This window comes from Staurois parvus, unplaced genomic scaffold (assembly GCF_062004578.1).
Source record: "Staurois parvus isolate SC_StPar_1 unplaced genomic scaffold, SC_StPar_1.0 ptg000619l, whole genome shotgun sequence".
In the NCBI taxonomy this organism is placed as follows: Eukaryota; Metazoa; Chordata; class Amphibia; order Anura; family Ranidae; genus Staurois; species Staurois parvus.
This window is the reverse complement of record NW_028318415.1, coordinates 4,020,931-4,037,951: the sequence shown is the minus strand read 5'-3', so window position 1 is coordinate 4,037,951 and position 17,021 is coordinate 4,020,931. Positions and strand designations below refer to the sequence as shown.

The 17,021-nt window shown below is 41.1% G+C and overlaps 1 protein-coding gene across 1 annotated transcript in view; it reads right to left on the bottom strand.

Annotated features, from left to right (window-relative positions):
- Window positions 1-513: 513 nt before the first annotated feature.
- The window catches only part of CNST (consortin, connexin sorting protein), a 160,961-nt gene continuing 144,453 nt past the window's right edge, over window positions 514-17,021 (bottom strand). The window contains exons 10-11 of the mRNA XM_089693288.1: window positions 7,012-7,147; window positions 514-5,272 (exon numbers count right to left, since the gene is read on the bottom strand). Coding sequence (XP_089549414.1) covers window positions 5,067-5,272; window positions 7,012-7,147 — 342 coding nt within the window. The 3' untranslated portion in view covers window positions 514-5,066. The remainder of the gene's footprint in view (window positions 5,273-7,011; window positions 7,148-17,021) is intronic.

Sequence of the window (17,021 nt, the reverse complement as noted above, 5' to 3'; positions counted from 1 at the left end):
CAGCCCCTTCTACTGTCCCCAAACCATCATCTGATAGAACAGAACCTTGGGGGCAAGGTTGTTTTTTTTTTTCTTGGGAGAGTGCATGTGATCAGCACAGAGCCAATCAGTGTTGTCCAGAAAGAGTCAGAGGTTATGCAGCCTCATAGAACAATCAGGGGAGAATGGAAACTCCTCCAAGATTTAACCAATGCTCAGCTGGCCACAGATAGAAGTCACAAGACTGTTCTAACTGCTGATGAGAAAAGGTATTTAGTCATTTATATTTACTAAAAATTGCATTTCCATGTTCTGTGTACTGTGGGAGACCAGATATAGTGAATGCAGGGTTCTGGGTTGAGTAACGCTAAGTGTTACAGGACACATTACGTGATACTGTCCATCATTCGGCACTCCTGACCAACTATATAGGCAGGCGGCAGAATGAGGCACTCCAGCTTGCAATGGCAAAACAACATACAACTAAATATTACTGGCACAAGATAAGCAATAAATGACAGAACAACAACCACATAAAATATCCTTTCTTTAATTACAGAGAGGGCAAACTTATTTATGCACAGATCATGGAGACAACAATCAAAAAAAACAGAACAAGGTAAGACTGGTGAACACCAAAATTTGTGTGAGGACAACTTAATGTCATTTGTGCATAAACCTTATGCTATAAATTTCTGAAAAGGGATATATAGAGTTCTCCTTATATAGTATAGCCATTTTAAAATAATTTCTCTTCTATATCTTTGTCCATAATTGCTTTCATTTTACAGTACTATCATGTCATTTTAAATAAATGTTTTTCCATTCTGTTAGACATCGAAAATTATGTATTTTTTTTTGTTTTAGAATACTAATAGAATTCAGCATTTTCTTAAACCATTAAAATTGGAGACTGAAAACAGTCTGAAATTTTACAGCAAGTGTACACAACCCTCAAATTAAAAAACAAAAAGAAAAAATTTTTTTTTTTTTTTTAAATCAAACACATTTTCTCATGCTTCACACATCAAAAGAGATGCACATATCCTTTAAAATGATCAAACAAAATAAATATATTTAATCATGAAAATGTACCGGGCCAGCCAGTACAACCAAGTTCAGAGGAATTATTGCCAGCAACGATTGCTCAGGAAAACAATAGTTTAAGGCTTTCTAGTTCCCACAATTTTCTTGTTTCATGCATTATCTTGTTCTTGTATTAGCAATTGAAATAATCACCTGCAAATCGCTCCCTCTTATATAGGCAGTACTACAAGAGGCCTAATGGAAGGATGGAGAATTAGAAGGGTGAGGATTGGGGAAAGGGGGGTGAGCATGTATGAGGATGAGCGGTGGGGGATTGTCATGAAGGAGGGCTAAACTCACCACACACATTACAATCTGATTGCACAATCTCCTTTAGATCTACCATCAACTATGTAGTGTCTGCCTGAATGGAAACAGATTGGTTCGATAGACTGGGTAGATCCTCATATTACATCATTTTGGTAAATCTAAAGTTAATGTACAAAAAGTGTACAGTCGGATTGTATGGTGACCGTGAGGCTGAATGGGAAGAGGAGGCATGCAAAAGGGTGAGGATGAGGTTGAATGTAAAGGGGGAGGAGGCATTACACTTACTTTAGGTGACAAAGGAGGGTCATTCTTAACCTCTGTATCTATTTACACTAAGTGACCACTTTATTAGGAACATCTGCTATCAAACGCAAATAGCCAAACAGTCAGTTCTGTGGCTGCAATGCAATAAATAAGCTATGCAAACATGGGAAGACAGTTCAGCTGTTGTTCCAGCAAACATCAGGATGCACAATGTATACTTTTGACAGTGAGGTGATTGTTGAAGCCAGACATGGTAGTTGCCAGAATTGTCCTCTTGGGATATTCACATACACAGTTTCTCTAGAGTTTAAAGTAAACCTGTGAAGGCTATGGATGCTCAACTAATTATCTTTTCATATCACGCATTACAGTTTACCTTTAAAGGAAATGTAAGGGGTTAAAAAAAACCCAAAAACATACATATTCACCTCATCTGATGCTGCAGCTGTCCCAGGTCAGCTCTAAGACCAAGAACTGAGTGATCACATGACCACTGACTGGTCTTCTTGGTGCGGAGAGTGGTGGCTCTCTGCTCTGCCCCTCCAGCGCTCACTGGAGTGCCAGGATGGAAAGGGGGTAGGTGCAGCTAACTTCAACTCTTAAGGTCTTTTCACACAGGCTTTCCGTTTTTTCATCAGTTCAGTCATGTTTTTTCAAAGAAAAAAATGGACTAGTCTTTCATCAGTTTTTTTACATCCACTGCCAATGCAAAAACAGATAATTTGTCTATTTACATCAGTTTTTTGTCCATTCCATTTTTTTTAAATGCAACAAGAATAGGGCTTTGATCCGTCCCAAAAAACAGATGTTGACGGATGTGTATGTAAATGGATGATCATCCATTTTCCATAGAAATGCATTTATGTCCATTTTTCATCCAACAAATCCATCAAACAGAACGCCCATGTGAAAGGGGCCCTAGCTCAGTGCTGAGAGCCCAGCCAGCTATCAGTTAGGCAAGCTGGGTGCATCTTGACAATATGGTCAGGATCCTTCTAAAGCCTTGAAAGGCTCTGATGTCAGCTGATAGTGGATTATAGCCCCCTGTCAGCTGATTCTAGTTTCCAGGAGCAAAAGTAAGTACACTCCTTTGACCCACAAGAAAATTATGGCTAAAAAAGAAAAAAAAAAAAAAAAAAGCTTTGGCCATACTACTCTTACAAAAACAGGTTCTCCTTCACTTCAGCCACTGTCTACAAATTCTTGTAAAACTTCAAATCCAGAGCAAATTGGTTTCAAACTGCTGACCCAGAGTGCCCTGCTCCACTCGCCCCCTCTCCCATATGTGATGCTACAACCTTTACCCCTCAGCTTCCATCTAGTCTCTCCTGATCTCCCTGACATTCTGTAAAATGAAGGCCATCACAGCAGCCCACTGATTAGATCCAGCTATGTGTTCATAGTGTACAGATACACAACAGAAAACACAACTCTCCCAGGGAAATGGGAGAGTACCCATGGATGCCAAAATATTGGAACACATGGTGAGGTAACAATGCCACGCAGAGTTTACAGTGGAGAACATTTGGGGCTGTGCACTGCTGTCCTCAATGCATCATTTTGTAGTTGCATGGTCTAGATGGTTGGTGCCCAAACTGCAGCCCAAGGGTCACATTTGGTTCTTTGGACTGGGAGTGCTTATCTGTAATGGAGTTGTGATGGCAGTGATCTGTAACCAACTCCTGTAACATGTCTCTAGTCCCTGAATGTCTCTTTCTGCATGTCTCCAAAAACTCCTGTAGCATGCCTGTAGTCTAAATGCACAATATATTAAACCGTTAAATTATAACTAAAGGCAACATTTTTTTTTCATTTGGAGTGGTGAGGGGTTCGAACCACCATTCATTTTTTATTGATGCCTATTTCCCCATTAGGGAGATTCTATCTAACTTGATCACCAGAAATAAGGACCATACTGGGTACCAATATTGTTAACGAATAACAGGAAAATAATGCTACAGCAAAATTACTGAAGATGACAAAAAAAAAGAAAAGTTTGTCTGGTCTAACGAATTCTGTTTTAGCTGGAGCTGGAGGATTGCACCATAAACAGTTTGAGTCAAACTTTCTGAGTTAATGTTACAAAGAATTAAAGTGCTATAAAATGGCAAAAGCTAACCAATACCTAGATTTTTGCTTAGATGTTTTCATCTCTTAATGTGGTAGGGATATTAGACTGTAAACTTCTTCAAGGACACACACTGAGCTGAAACATCCAGTGCTCTCTGTAAAGAGCTATGGGAGATGCCATCACTATATAAATGAATCCCTTTTTCTGCCACGTCGCTGAACATGGCATAGTTTTCAAGGAAATGTGCAGACTGCCTCACAACCCAGAGATTACAGTAAAAGCAGAAGTCAGTCCAATGGGAAATAGTAAGCAGCAGAACAAGAGGGCAAATATTGCAAATTTTTATTTCACAGGTAATTTTACACTTATTAAGATCACCTTCACACTGATCCAGTGCACTTCTCCTGCGGTGCAGTGTCTCCGTGGTTTTCGTGCAGGTTAGCTGTGCTTTACTATAGACTTCTATTATGTTCGCGATTTTGGTGTGTTTTCTGAAAGTGCACCAAAACCACACAATTTTGCAGAATCTACGGCAGCTTACCTGCATGAAAACCATGGGTACACTGTGCTGCACATGCACCGCAGGAGAAGCGCACTGGATCAGTGAGAATCGGCCTAATCCATGTATAACTTGTTTTGCATTTGGTGGAATAAGCCTTTAACTTATTTAGTTCATCTGACATCTGAGAAAACAGCAGGGAGAGTTTTTCAATTACAAAATGAACAACCATTGTGAAGTTTCCCCCAAGGATAGCCTCAGTGTTGTCACACTGCAAAGTAACAGTAAAAAAGTAAAATACAGAACATATAATAAGGAAGAGGGTGCAAAGTTTCTAAAATAAAAGTGACATTTAAAAATCTCATGGATTACATGATGACAAGCAGACTCTGTTTCAGTGTTCTGACCACAGCTGAATAGAAATTAAAATTACATATCACACAAATAAAAACAGCATTAAAAATATATAAGTTAAGAGTCCAAGGTTACAGAACACACACAGTCTTATTGCATTAAAAACTGAATGCCGCAAAACTTAATTGTATACAGAAATCCTCCACGTGGGATCTTCTTAGCCATTAACGGCTTTTCATGGAAATACCCAATAAAAACAAAGTTGACCAAAAAAATTGAATGCCGTAGGTTATAGAAACAGTAGGTGGACTGGTGGTATTTTTAGTGGGATGTCTCTGTATTATCTTCCCACCACTATATTTGCTTGGTCTATTTTTTTATGTTAATTTAAAATCATCAGCCGTAGACTCTTCTTTTAGAATATTTAAAATACAATTGAAATGTTCATTAGGCAGGGAAAAATTGTAATCCAAGTTCATGTTTTTTTGCAAGCTATAGTGGTAGTCAGTAGCCACATAAGCTTTCCGGACAAGGTTCGATCAACTATGTGACAAACAGCCAATGCCTTAATTCTTCTATTCCCTGTACAGCCTGAGTATAGTAGAAGTCCACATTTGCTGCAAAATCTTTACAAACAGAGGAATCCATGTCTCCAAATGTGCAGTATAAGGCAGTGCCACCAATGCTAAGGAACACTGTTACAATGCAGAGTGCAATGAGCAAAATGCAGGAGCCTCCACTTATCTCTTCTGAAATACAAAAATGCATACAGTTAGAGACATACAATGCATCGTTTTAGCATTTATAAGGAAAGTAAAATGTTTATGCAGTATAGACAAAATATTGAGATAAAATTGGTGCAGTGCTACCCCAGTCCTACACTACTCCTACACTAGCATACCCCAATATACCATCAGAACTCGGTGTATAGAATAGAACAAACAAAAACTTATAGAAAACATCCAAGCATGGTCTAATGACTCACATTCACCAGAAGAAACATGACTAGGCAAAATAACAAAAATAGGCAAAATAATAATCCCTTTTTTTTTTAAAATCAGACATGCTTTTTAAAACAAATAATTAGTTTGAGTTGTCACTGGTTGGTTGATTCAACACCTGGCTTCACATATCTTGTAGATATTTCAGCAGTGTCATCTCTCAGAAATAATTACATTTAGAACTCTTCTTGTGTCCACCTAGGCATTTTGGGGGTTTCCACCAACTTTTACATGCATCAGCACCTACTACTATTAGATAAAATACAAATAATTAACTCTAACAGGAATAGTGGGAACTCATCAAAGGCCACAAGTGTGCAGACCCAGAAACTCCACAGATCTTACAAAGAGAATCTCCCAGTGATATAAGGAAACATCAGGTGGTGTGACTGTCATTTACCAAAAATTGAAATGTCAATTTTGGGCAGACTGAACCTTTAAAAAGATAAACCTGTTACTTTACCTTTCCCCTTTCTATTGTGCCGCATGTAGTTTTGGGTGCCCATGAGGCACAAGTGCAATGTCTAGCCCTGCAGTCTGCCAAAATCTATGACAGGCTGAAATGCACAGCGGCTGGATGCTGCACCAAGCAAGTATGCGCAAAACACAGAATTCTGTGTGTAAGACGAATACTCAGCATAGCATCCAGTCGCTGCGTATTTCCTCCGGTCATAGGTTTTTACTGGCTGCTAACAGCATGGCTAGACGCTACAACTGTGCCTCTGGGGTGTCACCTTCCAGGTGAATGATGCCTTGAAAAGAAAAAAAAAAAAAAAAGTATGCATATATATTGACTAGTGAACATGGGTATAATTGCTTTCCAACAGCAGTTCTATTAAAGCTACCTGCTTGTTATTCAGTATATGTTCATACTCTTTTAAAATGTCATTTAACCTTTAAAGAGTGCCTTTATTTTTGTTGAAAATTGACATAACATAACATGCTGCCAAACCCTTTTTCGAATTTAATGTTTTCAAACACTTCAATCTGCACGCAGCTTTTTAAAGTGATCTAAAATGTCAATTTTCCATTCCACCTCTGTATACTGTAGCTGTAAAGAATTCTTCCAGAAATGTTATTTCCTTCTCATGTGAATGTCTCACTGTTTTCTCTGCATATTTGTTTCTTATTCCAACACTGCTCATTTCACAGTAGCATGCAAATCCTCCCACTTAACGCACAGAAAAAATGAAATGAGTGGAATGCAAGTGTGACGTTCTACCAAACAGGTAATAGTCCACAATTTTATTTCTGCAAATCTTTGAAACACATATAATTGATTAAAAAAAAAAAGTGCTGCATGAACTAGGCTTTTGGAATCCAATATTTAAATAGTTAAGGTCAATTAAATGCATGTGCAGACACTACATATTGCCGCCAGAAATGTTGAATTTTATGACACCTTCTCTCCAAAAAAAATGCATTGTAATTAATTTACTGTTTCGCTCCATAGAGTGGTGCAGCAAGGACAGTCTTAAAGAACGTACCTTGTTCAAGTGCATCTTCTGTTTCTTGGAATCGCACTTTCCTCTTTGTCTGTTTCTGTGAAGACTGAAAAGTCTTGTCTCCCTCACTGCCATTACGCTTCTTTAGTATGGACACCAAACCAGCAACAGGGCTCACCTAAAAAAAAAAAAAAAACAAAAAAAAAAAAAAAAACCACATAAGGATATGTTCTGCATAATGGCTCTATGGTGTGTGGATGTGTTTAAAGGGGAAATATTTTTTTTAAATGATTGTAAAGATATCGGTTTTAAAAATAACAAACATGTTATACTTACCAGATTTGTGTAATGGTTTTGTAAAGAGCAGCCCTGATTCCCCTCTTCTTGGGTCACCCGCCGATGCTCCTGGCTCCTCCCCCTGCTGAGTGCTCTGGGGCCATAGGTCTATAAGACATACAGAGCGCGGCTCAGCCTAGCTCCCTCCTCACTGGCCGTGATTGAGAGAAGCAGGAGTCAATTCTCCCGCTGCTGTGTCTGGGCCAATAAGGAGGGAGAGACATGGGAAAGCCGTTGCTCTCCTGCTCATTGCTGGAATGAGATCGGGCTCAAGTATTAGGTGGGGCTGGGGGGGGGGGGGTAAACTGGACACTGAAGGTTTCTTTTACATTCATGCATTGAATGCAAAAAGGTTAAAAAAAAAAAAAAAAAAAACCCTTCAGCCTTTAGAACCGCTTTAAGGCAGTATTTATTCACATTAAATTTTCTTGAACATAATTTTAGTCCTGACAAATTTTCATAATGACATTTAATATACTATACATGCTGTGTTTGAAGGTGTGCCCTGTAGAGATTTTCTGAATTTTAGATCATGCAGTGAGTATCCTTGCTGAAAAATTGCTGTAACACAATTAAAAGAGAAGCTAGCTAAAGCGTACATTGCTTTCAGGAAAAGCATTTTAAGTCAGACCATAGATGAGAATTTCTCTCCTGCAACCTGAAAATCCCACGATTCCCCCATTTTATTTTATTTTTATTTCAGGTACATACATAGCGCCATTAAATTATGCAGAGCTTTACATATACATTGTACATTCACATCAGTCCCTAACCAGGGGTGTGGAAATGTTTTTAAAAAAACTACTTGTCCAGGGACTAAATCGGTGTCCCAGTCTACTTGTCCCTCATGACAATCTACTTGTCCAGATACCCAAACCTGTATTTAAATCGGAGGTGATATTAGGAATATTTTAAAAACTAAAGGGGTTTTATGGTGACTTAAACGTGTAATATTTTTAACATTGCGCGGTTCATCTCCTCCTCCACTCCCTGCCTCCAGCACCGCCCCCAGGAACTAGCAGGGAGGGGAGAGACCTTGCAGTGTAATGAGCACTGATTGGGTGCTTGTCAGGAAAGGGGAGTGTCAGGCTTATCCTTTATCCCTTTCACTGCCAGAGCCGATTAAAAAAAAAAAAATCACTTTAGACCTGAAGATTATACAAAACCCCCAAACATTAAATATTTCCTGAAATCAGAGACCCTAGAGAATAAAATAGTGGTAGTTCCAATTTTTTATTTAGCATGATATTACCGCAAAATTTCAGCAAAAATTACAAGATAGTTAATTTTAGGGCACAAAAAAGCATTAAATTACCCTTTTTTTTGTAAGATATAAAAGATGAGGTTGCACCGAGTAAATGTATATCCAACTTCTCAAACCTTAAATTAGCGTGCACTTGTGAAATGGCGACGAACTTCAGTACCACTTCAGTATTTTCTATAGGTGACACTTTTAAAGCCCCTTCTAGGACATCAGTTTAGTGTTACAGAGGAGGTCTGGTGCTAGAATTATTGCTCTGATTCTGGCATGTGCGGCGATATGTAACGTGTATCGCAATCGACGTTTTCATGTATAGGTGCCTCAGCGTGTGCTTTTACGTTTGTATGTGTGTGTATATATGGGTGGGGCTCAATTTTTTTTTTTGGGAGGGGGGGAGATGGTATGTGCTTGGGTGTAACTTTAATTTATTACAATTAAAAAAGAAAAAAATTTTTCTTTTTTTCAATCACATAGGGGAGAATGTCCCCTATGTGATGATTTTTTGATGACAAGTTCTCTTTGAGAACTAAAAGACCCTGGATGTCTGTCCCCTCTGCTCCCCTGAATGTAATGCAGTGGACATTGCACTGCATTACATCCTTCCCGGCCTCAATTGCTGGAAATCTCTCAACGGGGACCTGGAAGTGACATCATAATGTCACTTCCTGGTCAGGACAAGAAGGGAAGGGGAGTGGATGGAATCTCTCAACGGGGACTCGGAAGTGACATCATAACATCACTTCCGGGTGAGGACAAGAAGGGGAGGGTAGTGGATGCTCTACACCCACCCCTCTAGTGGGCACACAGATGGACAAGAAGAGCCCGAGAGACAGTGGGCGGGGGGGAGCTTCACACGGGGGGGGGGGGGGGGTGCGTTGAGGCTGGCACTATGTGGAAGCAATCAGCAGCAGCGCTACCGCCCGAGTGCTTCCACCTGACAGGCGAGGTGCCATGGCTGGGATTCGAACCAACAACCCTAGTAGTGCCAGGCGGAAGTGCTAACCATTTAGCCACTGTGCTGCTCTATCAACACAGTCAGTGTTGATGGGGCAATCCCTCCCGCTGAGCTACTGTGTTCTCCTGGCGGGGGCCACAGTGAGCAGTCTCTACCAGGAGAACACTGATTAATTCTTGCGCGTATGGCCTCTGCCAATAATCGCATGTAAAATTCCGATATGCTGGTCGTACCCAAGTTGATTGATGCAAAGATACAAATAAGCAGGGAGTACAGAATGGATAAAGAATTAACAAATATGGCTTCCTTTTACATACACAGTGAAAGGAAAAAAAAATGGGATGTGTGCGCAAGATGACTATTATCTTCAACCATGAATTTTCTGAGGTCGCTTGGCCACCCAGAGGTGATCTACAACCTCATGGAGGTACAAGATGGTGCCAGGTGGTGCTGCTTAAGGTGGATGGAGCGAGTAAGAGGCACAGCATAAACCTCACACATAAAAACCTGAGCACCACTGCAATGTTTTTTTTTCCTTGAGAATTAATGCAATTTCTTATTTTACCAGGGCACCACTCAGTGAGCACACACTCCGAGCTCTAGATGAGAAAATTATTAACTTTTTTTTTTTTTTTACATTTTGGATACGATCTTTTTTTTTTTTTATTTTATTTTCTGCATCTGTGTCTTATTGGGGAGATTTCCCTTCACTTCCTGTCCCATAGTGAGAAGTGAAAAGAAATCCTCCAAAGTGAGGGAATCCCAGGGTGTCACTAGAACTATTGTCCCAAATGGGAGATCTAACCCTCTACTACTGTCGTGGTGACAACCCAAAATTTGTGATTTTCTTTTACTTTCTCTTTCGATGATAATGGTAAACAGTACAGACAGAGAGGGTGAATCTCCCTAACAGGGGGGCACAGACAGCAATAAAAACCTGACAAGTTCTAATCCCTCTCCACTCTATCCAAAAGAGTGCTACAGGGCGGCAGGGGTGTGCAAAATCACGTATATATAAGTGATTTTGCATATCGGGGTAGGGGGCCCTACCCTCGCCGCTATTCACAGCCTTGGCTGTCAATCATCGGGCCCCGAAAGGTGATTACTCTCCGACACCAGGTGATTGTCAAGCATTACTGAAAAAGGGAGAGAACTGTATGTAAACAATAGTTCTCTCCCCTGTCGGGTCCTGCACACTGCTTTGTATGGCTCTGCGTATTAGAGCCATGCGAAGCAGTGTGCTTACAGTTGAAAGCACTAACAGCGCACAGTTAACCCTTTAATCGCCCCACATGTTAAGCCCTTCCTGCCCAGTGCCATTAGTAGGGTCAGCGCTTTTTATTAGCACTGATCACTGTATTAGTGTTACTGGGGATGTCAGTGACACCAAGTCAGTTCCCCCCATTGTCAGAATGCCTGCCGCAGTCCCGCTATAAGTCGTTGATCGCCGCCATTACTAGGAAAAAAAAAAAACCAGTTAACCTTAACAAGCTTTGTCATAGACTTTTGAGACTCTTGGAAGCATGAAGAAAGCAACATGAGGGATTGTGAGTAATATACCCTACAGATTATCCTTCTAAAAGGCAGAGGAAGGAAGCATTTGGAGGCTGAAAAGGAGACCGTTTATGATCCTTGGCTTTCTGGAGAGGTATTAGCAGGAGATATAAAGGTTCCAGAGTGATCCTGAATGCCTGTTGGGCCCTTTTGGGTCGCAGGAAGGAGGTGAGGAGGCACTGCAGCTGGAGTGGATTTAAAGTGTGCTGGCACTTGCACAAAGTGTTCACGTTTAACACATTGCATGGTGTTTTATCACATTTTATCAGCACTTGTTACTTTATGGACTTATTAGTACTTGCTATAAAAGGTTTTTTGATTATTATCAAGGACACTTAACACCAGTTTATTTCATTTTGTATTGTGTGTGTTTATCACCATTTTTAGGTCACTAAGGTGACCCATACACTAGTATTGTCCACTTTGTTATCACGGTTTTGATTAGCACTATATTGTTATATGTATATTTTTGGTTAGTTGATTTATTAGCACTTTATGATTGTATGGATACACATTTATTTATTTATTTTATTCATTTTTATTCACTTTTGTAGGTAGAGTCTGTAGAACGCCTCCTGAGGATAGGTAGTTCTATAGTACAGCAGAGGTAGCCAATTCATTACAGTATGTTATTTACTATTTTTTTTGTGTGTCAAAAGAACTTTATTGAAGCAATTGCATATATGCAAAACAGCATATTCCAGAACATTCAAAGTCATAAAGAGACTAGACTGTAACAATGGGGTTTCAAAGGGTACAGTAATCAAATGCATACCAAGGAAGTACTAGACAGAATCCATGCCCTCCCGCAGAGGAGGGCTGAGACAGGCTGTGCCTGCAGATGGTAGGATACAGTAGACAAAGATGTCCACATAATAATCTATTCATGACTAAATTTGCTGGAGCTAAGACAGAAATATCCAGCCAGCCACCCTCAGACCCTGTTAAATTTATTCGAACAACCCCGATGCTGGTAAATAACCCGCTCATATCTCAGGGTAGTACCCATGTGTTTCACCCATTCTTTAAAAGTAGGAGGGGGAAGTGATTTTCAACTTTTATTGAATCAATTGCATATATACAAAAAACAGTATGTTGTTTTACTGTGTAAGTATGATTTTCTAACTTTGCATTTACCTGTTTAGATTTGGAGTCACCAGATAAGATAACATGCTGGCTGGCTAGTCTGGAAAAACTGGCTCCTGAATTTTACATTCGTTTCTGTATACATGCCGTATTCTTGTTTTCCAAGTTAGACTGATCGGTCCCAAGTGGCCAAATAATATCAGTTCTACAGCAACACGCTTAACATTGTTACAACAGTCACTTCTAATTTAGACTCGCCTATTTTCATAGACTGGATTTAGTTAAACCAGCACAGGTGCAGCAAACACGAAAGATCTCTTACTCTCAAGTAAAGGTTAAAAAGTGTTTGATGTGTCAGCCAGCTCATAATCTAGCGGATTTATCCAGTGCTGATCTTGTACATCAGCTCAGCATGGATAGTCTGAATGTCTCAGTATGACATTTCCAGTACTGGTGGACAGCAAAGTGTACAACTTCATCCTCATGCACACTAGACGTTGTTACAGCTGCTGTTTTTGGCTTTTGATGGCATTTCCTACAGCCAGTAAACCCTCCAGCATGTTATCCTATGTGTCCATGCAACATAGCCTTTAATCAACAGTTTTTGGCTGGGGTGTTTTTTGCCTGGAAAAAACCCCAGAACTAGTGGGTTTCTAGAGATTTTTAGCTGTAAAATTGCTCTAGGGCTGAAAAACACGGCAAAATGCGATAAATCGCGGTAAACCAGCGTTTTGGACTTTTTGAGCAAAAAAATGTTTTAATAAAAAAAAAAGCTAAAAAACGCCGCTAAACAACTCACGTTTTTACCGTGACTTTACACAGCTAACGTTACCAGCGTTATTAAAACGCCCCGTGTACATGGAGCCTCAAACAGACCCACCTCAATAAAAAAAAAATAAAAAAAAGTGTTCTCCTTCCTACCAGTGACCCATTCAAACAGCAAGGAAATCTGCAAAATTTCTATAACTCCTGTTCTCACCATCTGTCTAATGGTCAGATCCAGGAACAGAAAAATAATTATTGAAATCAAAAAGCTCTGGGAGCAGCAAGCAATAATCCAAAGACATGCTTCCAGTGACATCTGCTCTACTAAGGTGTCACACTTCTGATCCTGTTGGTGGCGGCAACTCACCAGAAAAAAGACCGCAGTAAGGGTAAAGCAGCCACCCACCTTTTACGTATTTGCTCCCTAGCTTTCTGGACCACTGAGATAATGCTGTCACAATCCCCTACTGCAAAGTATTAGCATAGCGAGACACTCCTACTGTTAGCCTGCTGCCCAGTCGCTCTCTTCTGCCAGGCTTGCTTGTCTGTTGCCAGGCAACAAGGCCTGTTCTGGAGACAATGCCCCCCTCTTCTCCCATTGCCTGGCAATGATGCTCCCCTTGTACAGTGTCCTCATTGCTAGGCAGCAGCTCGGTGCTATCCCTTCCAAACCCTCTGCTCTGATGTTCAGATACAGTGCCTGGTGCACCACAGCCCAACACAAGCACAGAGCTCTGTACTTGTGATAGTACTGTCTACACCAGCTCTGAACGCTGTTTCACTGATCTTTGTTTTTGACCCTAGCTAGCCTATCTCTGGAATACTCTGTCTGCTGCCAGCCCTGACCTCTGCCTGTCACTAAACTATGTTTGCTGCCAGCCCTGATCTCTGCATGTCACTAGACTGTTTGCTGCCAGCCCTGATCTCTGCCTGTCACTAGACTATGTTTGCTGCCAGCCCTGATCTCTGCATGTCACTAGACTATGTTTGCTGCTTGCTGCCAGCCCTGATCTCTGCCTGTCACTAAACTATGTTTGCTGCCAGCCCTGATCTCTGCATGTCACTAGACTGTTTGCTGCCAGCCCTGACCTCTGCCTGTCACTAGACTATGTTTGCTGTCAGCCCTGATCTCTGCATGTCACTAGACTAGGTTTGCTGTCAGCCCTGACCTCTGCATGTCACTAGACTGTTTGCTGCCAGCCCTGATCTCTGCCTGTCACTAGACTATGTTTGCTGCCAGCCCTGATCTCTGCATGTCACTAGACTGTTTGCTGCCAGCCCTGACCTCTGCATGTCACTAGACTGTTTGCTGCCAGCCCTGATCTCTGCATGTCACTAGACTATGTTTGCTGCCAGCCCTGACCTCTGCATGTCACTAGACTATGTTTGCTGCCAGCCCTGATCTCTGCATGTCACTAGACTATGTTTTCTGCCAGCCCTGACCTCTGCATGTCACTAGACTATGTTTGCTGCCAGCCCTGACCTCTGCATGTCACTAGACTATGTTTGCTGCCAGCCATGACCTCTGCATGTCACTAGACTATGTTTGATGCCAGCCCTGACTTCTGCATGTCACTAGACTGTTTGCGGATTGCTGCCATCCCTGACCTCTGCATGTCACTAGACTATGTTTGCTGCCAGCCCTGATCTCTGCATGTCACTAGACTATGTTTGCTGCCAGCCCTGATCTCTGCATGTCACTAGACTATGTTTGCTGCCAGCCCTGACCTCTGCATGTCACTAGACTATGTTTGCTGCCAGCCCTGACCTCTGCATGTCACTAGACTATGTTTGCTGCCAGCCCTGACCTCTGCATGTCACTAGACTATGTTTGCTGCCAGCCCTGACCTCTGCATGTCACTAGACTATGTTTGATGCCAGCCCTGACTTCTGCATGTCACTAGACTGTTTGCTGATTGCTGCCAGCCCTGACCTCTGCATGTCACTAGACTATGTTTGATGCCAGCCCTGACTTCTGCATGTCACTAGACTATGTTTGCTGCCAGCCCTGACCTCTGCATGTCACTAGACTATGTTTGATGCCAGCCCTGACTTCTGCATGTCACTAGACTATGTTTGCTGCCAGCCCTGACTTCTGCATGTCACTAGACTGTTTGCTGATTGCTGCCAGCCCTGACTTCTGCATGTCACTACTGTTTGCTGATTGCTGCCAGCCCTGACTTCTGCATGTCACTACTGTTTGCTGATTGCTGCCAGCCCTGACCTCTGCATGTCACTACTGTTTGCTGATTGCTTCCAGCACTGATCTCTGCATGTCACTAGACTATGTTTGATGCTAGCCCTGACTTCTGCATGTCACCAGACTGTTTGCTGATTGCTGCCAGCCCTGACCTCTGCATGTCACTAGACTACAACATTGGGGTTGATTTACTAAAGGAAAATAGACTGCACTTTGCAAGTGCAGTTGCTCCAGAGTTAAGTGCTGACTTCCATCATCCAATCATGTACAAGCAAAAATGCGGTTTCTTGTTTTATTTTCCTTGCATGTGATTGGGTATTCTTCGTAAAGTGAAGTTTTATCTCATTTACTAAACTCTGCAGCAATTGCACTTGCAAAGTGCACAGTCTATTTGACTTTAGTAAATCAATCCCATTGCGTATTAGATCCTTGGGGCAACCAAGCACCGGCAGGTCTGCTCACCTAAAAATAATAGAGGCTGCTATAGGCAAAGCTAAACTTACCAGCTATAGCCTTTGACCACTGGTATTGGAGAAGACATGACAGGGGCATTCTGCAACTTTCAGTCAAATCGGAATCAGAAGTAGGTGTGCGCTCTGTCTAGCAATCTTATTGCTGCAAAATTCCTGCCAGGATCGCAAATCCGAAATGGCCTAATACTTTTTCAGGCACATAAGCCAACACATTTCAGAGACCAAAAATGCTAAATAATTCAGTAACCACCATTATAAATAATGTACTACAAAAAAACAACATTAGGCACTTCATAATGGTAAAACAATGTTTAAAGTACTAGATTATATTCACATACAGTACAAGGAAGAGAACAGTAACCATTGTGTAAATGATATGTACCATCATCATCTCACTCCTAGAATTGTGTAAGTGGTCCCAAAACATTGCAGGTCCCTTCTATGACTTTTAATGAATCTAATAAAACTTCCCCCCCCCCCCCCCACCCATTTTTGTTTTTTCCCCTTGGGTTGTTGTTCTTTGTACATTTTGTTAGGCATCTGTTTGTATGTTTTTTATATGTTTAAATTAAAAAAAATAAAAACTACAAGCATACATAGGACTTCTGCTTTTTATATACTATTTACAATATGTCTCTCTGCAGAACTATAAACTAAAATACATTTTAACAACAAAGAGGATTACAGATCCATGATTAGTTGGTAATGATTTACAAGAACATTCTTTCAGGAATCAAGCTTGGTAACTCACCTGAGCACCAGCAGTAGTGCCATTCTCCACACAGCCATTAGACCGTGACATTTACTCTGCTATGATGCTGGACAGTGCTGGGGCAGAAGGCACACACCACAAATCACCGGAGCTTTCAAAAACTAGTATCCCTGGAGAGTGGAATATTTCCTGATGGTTGTATTCCACTCCAGTTCCTGATAAACATCACAAGAGTAGACTGCTACCACTGAACTTTGTAACCATTTCCTTAACAAGTGCAATGTCAATCCTCCTATGCAAGGATCTTTAACAACCGACGTTTAAGACGTGGCACTGTATTGTGCGTTTTGCATAAGAAAGAATTCACTAAAAACTATCCTACCTCTACTAGTTTACATAGCTGACCAGACGCCAGCTGCTGACTCCTCCAAGCAAATCTACCAAACCGCAAAGCTATTATAGAGCTTTGTCTCCATCTGAAATGCTCAGAAATGTCAATATTGTGGTAATTTTAGGCTGTGATCTACTGACTAAATACATGCTTTAGCTTGCAAGTTCGGTCAAATCAAACAAGCTTAGCAGTAATACAGCTATTAAAACCCCAAAGAAAACAGCATGTTAAACAGTAATCCTTGATTAGTTAATACAAGGACCACGGAGCAAACGCTCTGATTCCTGGAAAGAAACGCATCTTTCCTGAGTACTGTTGT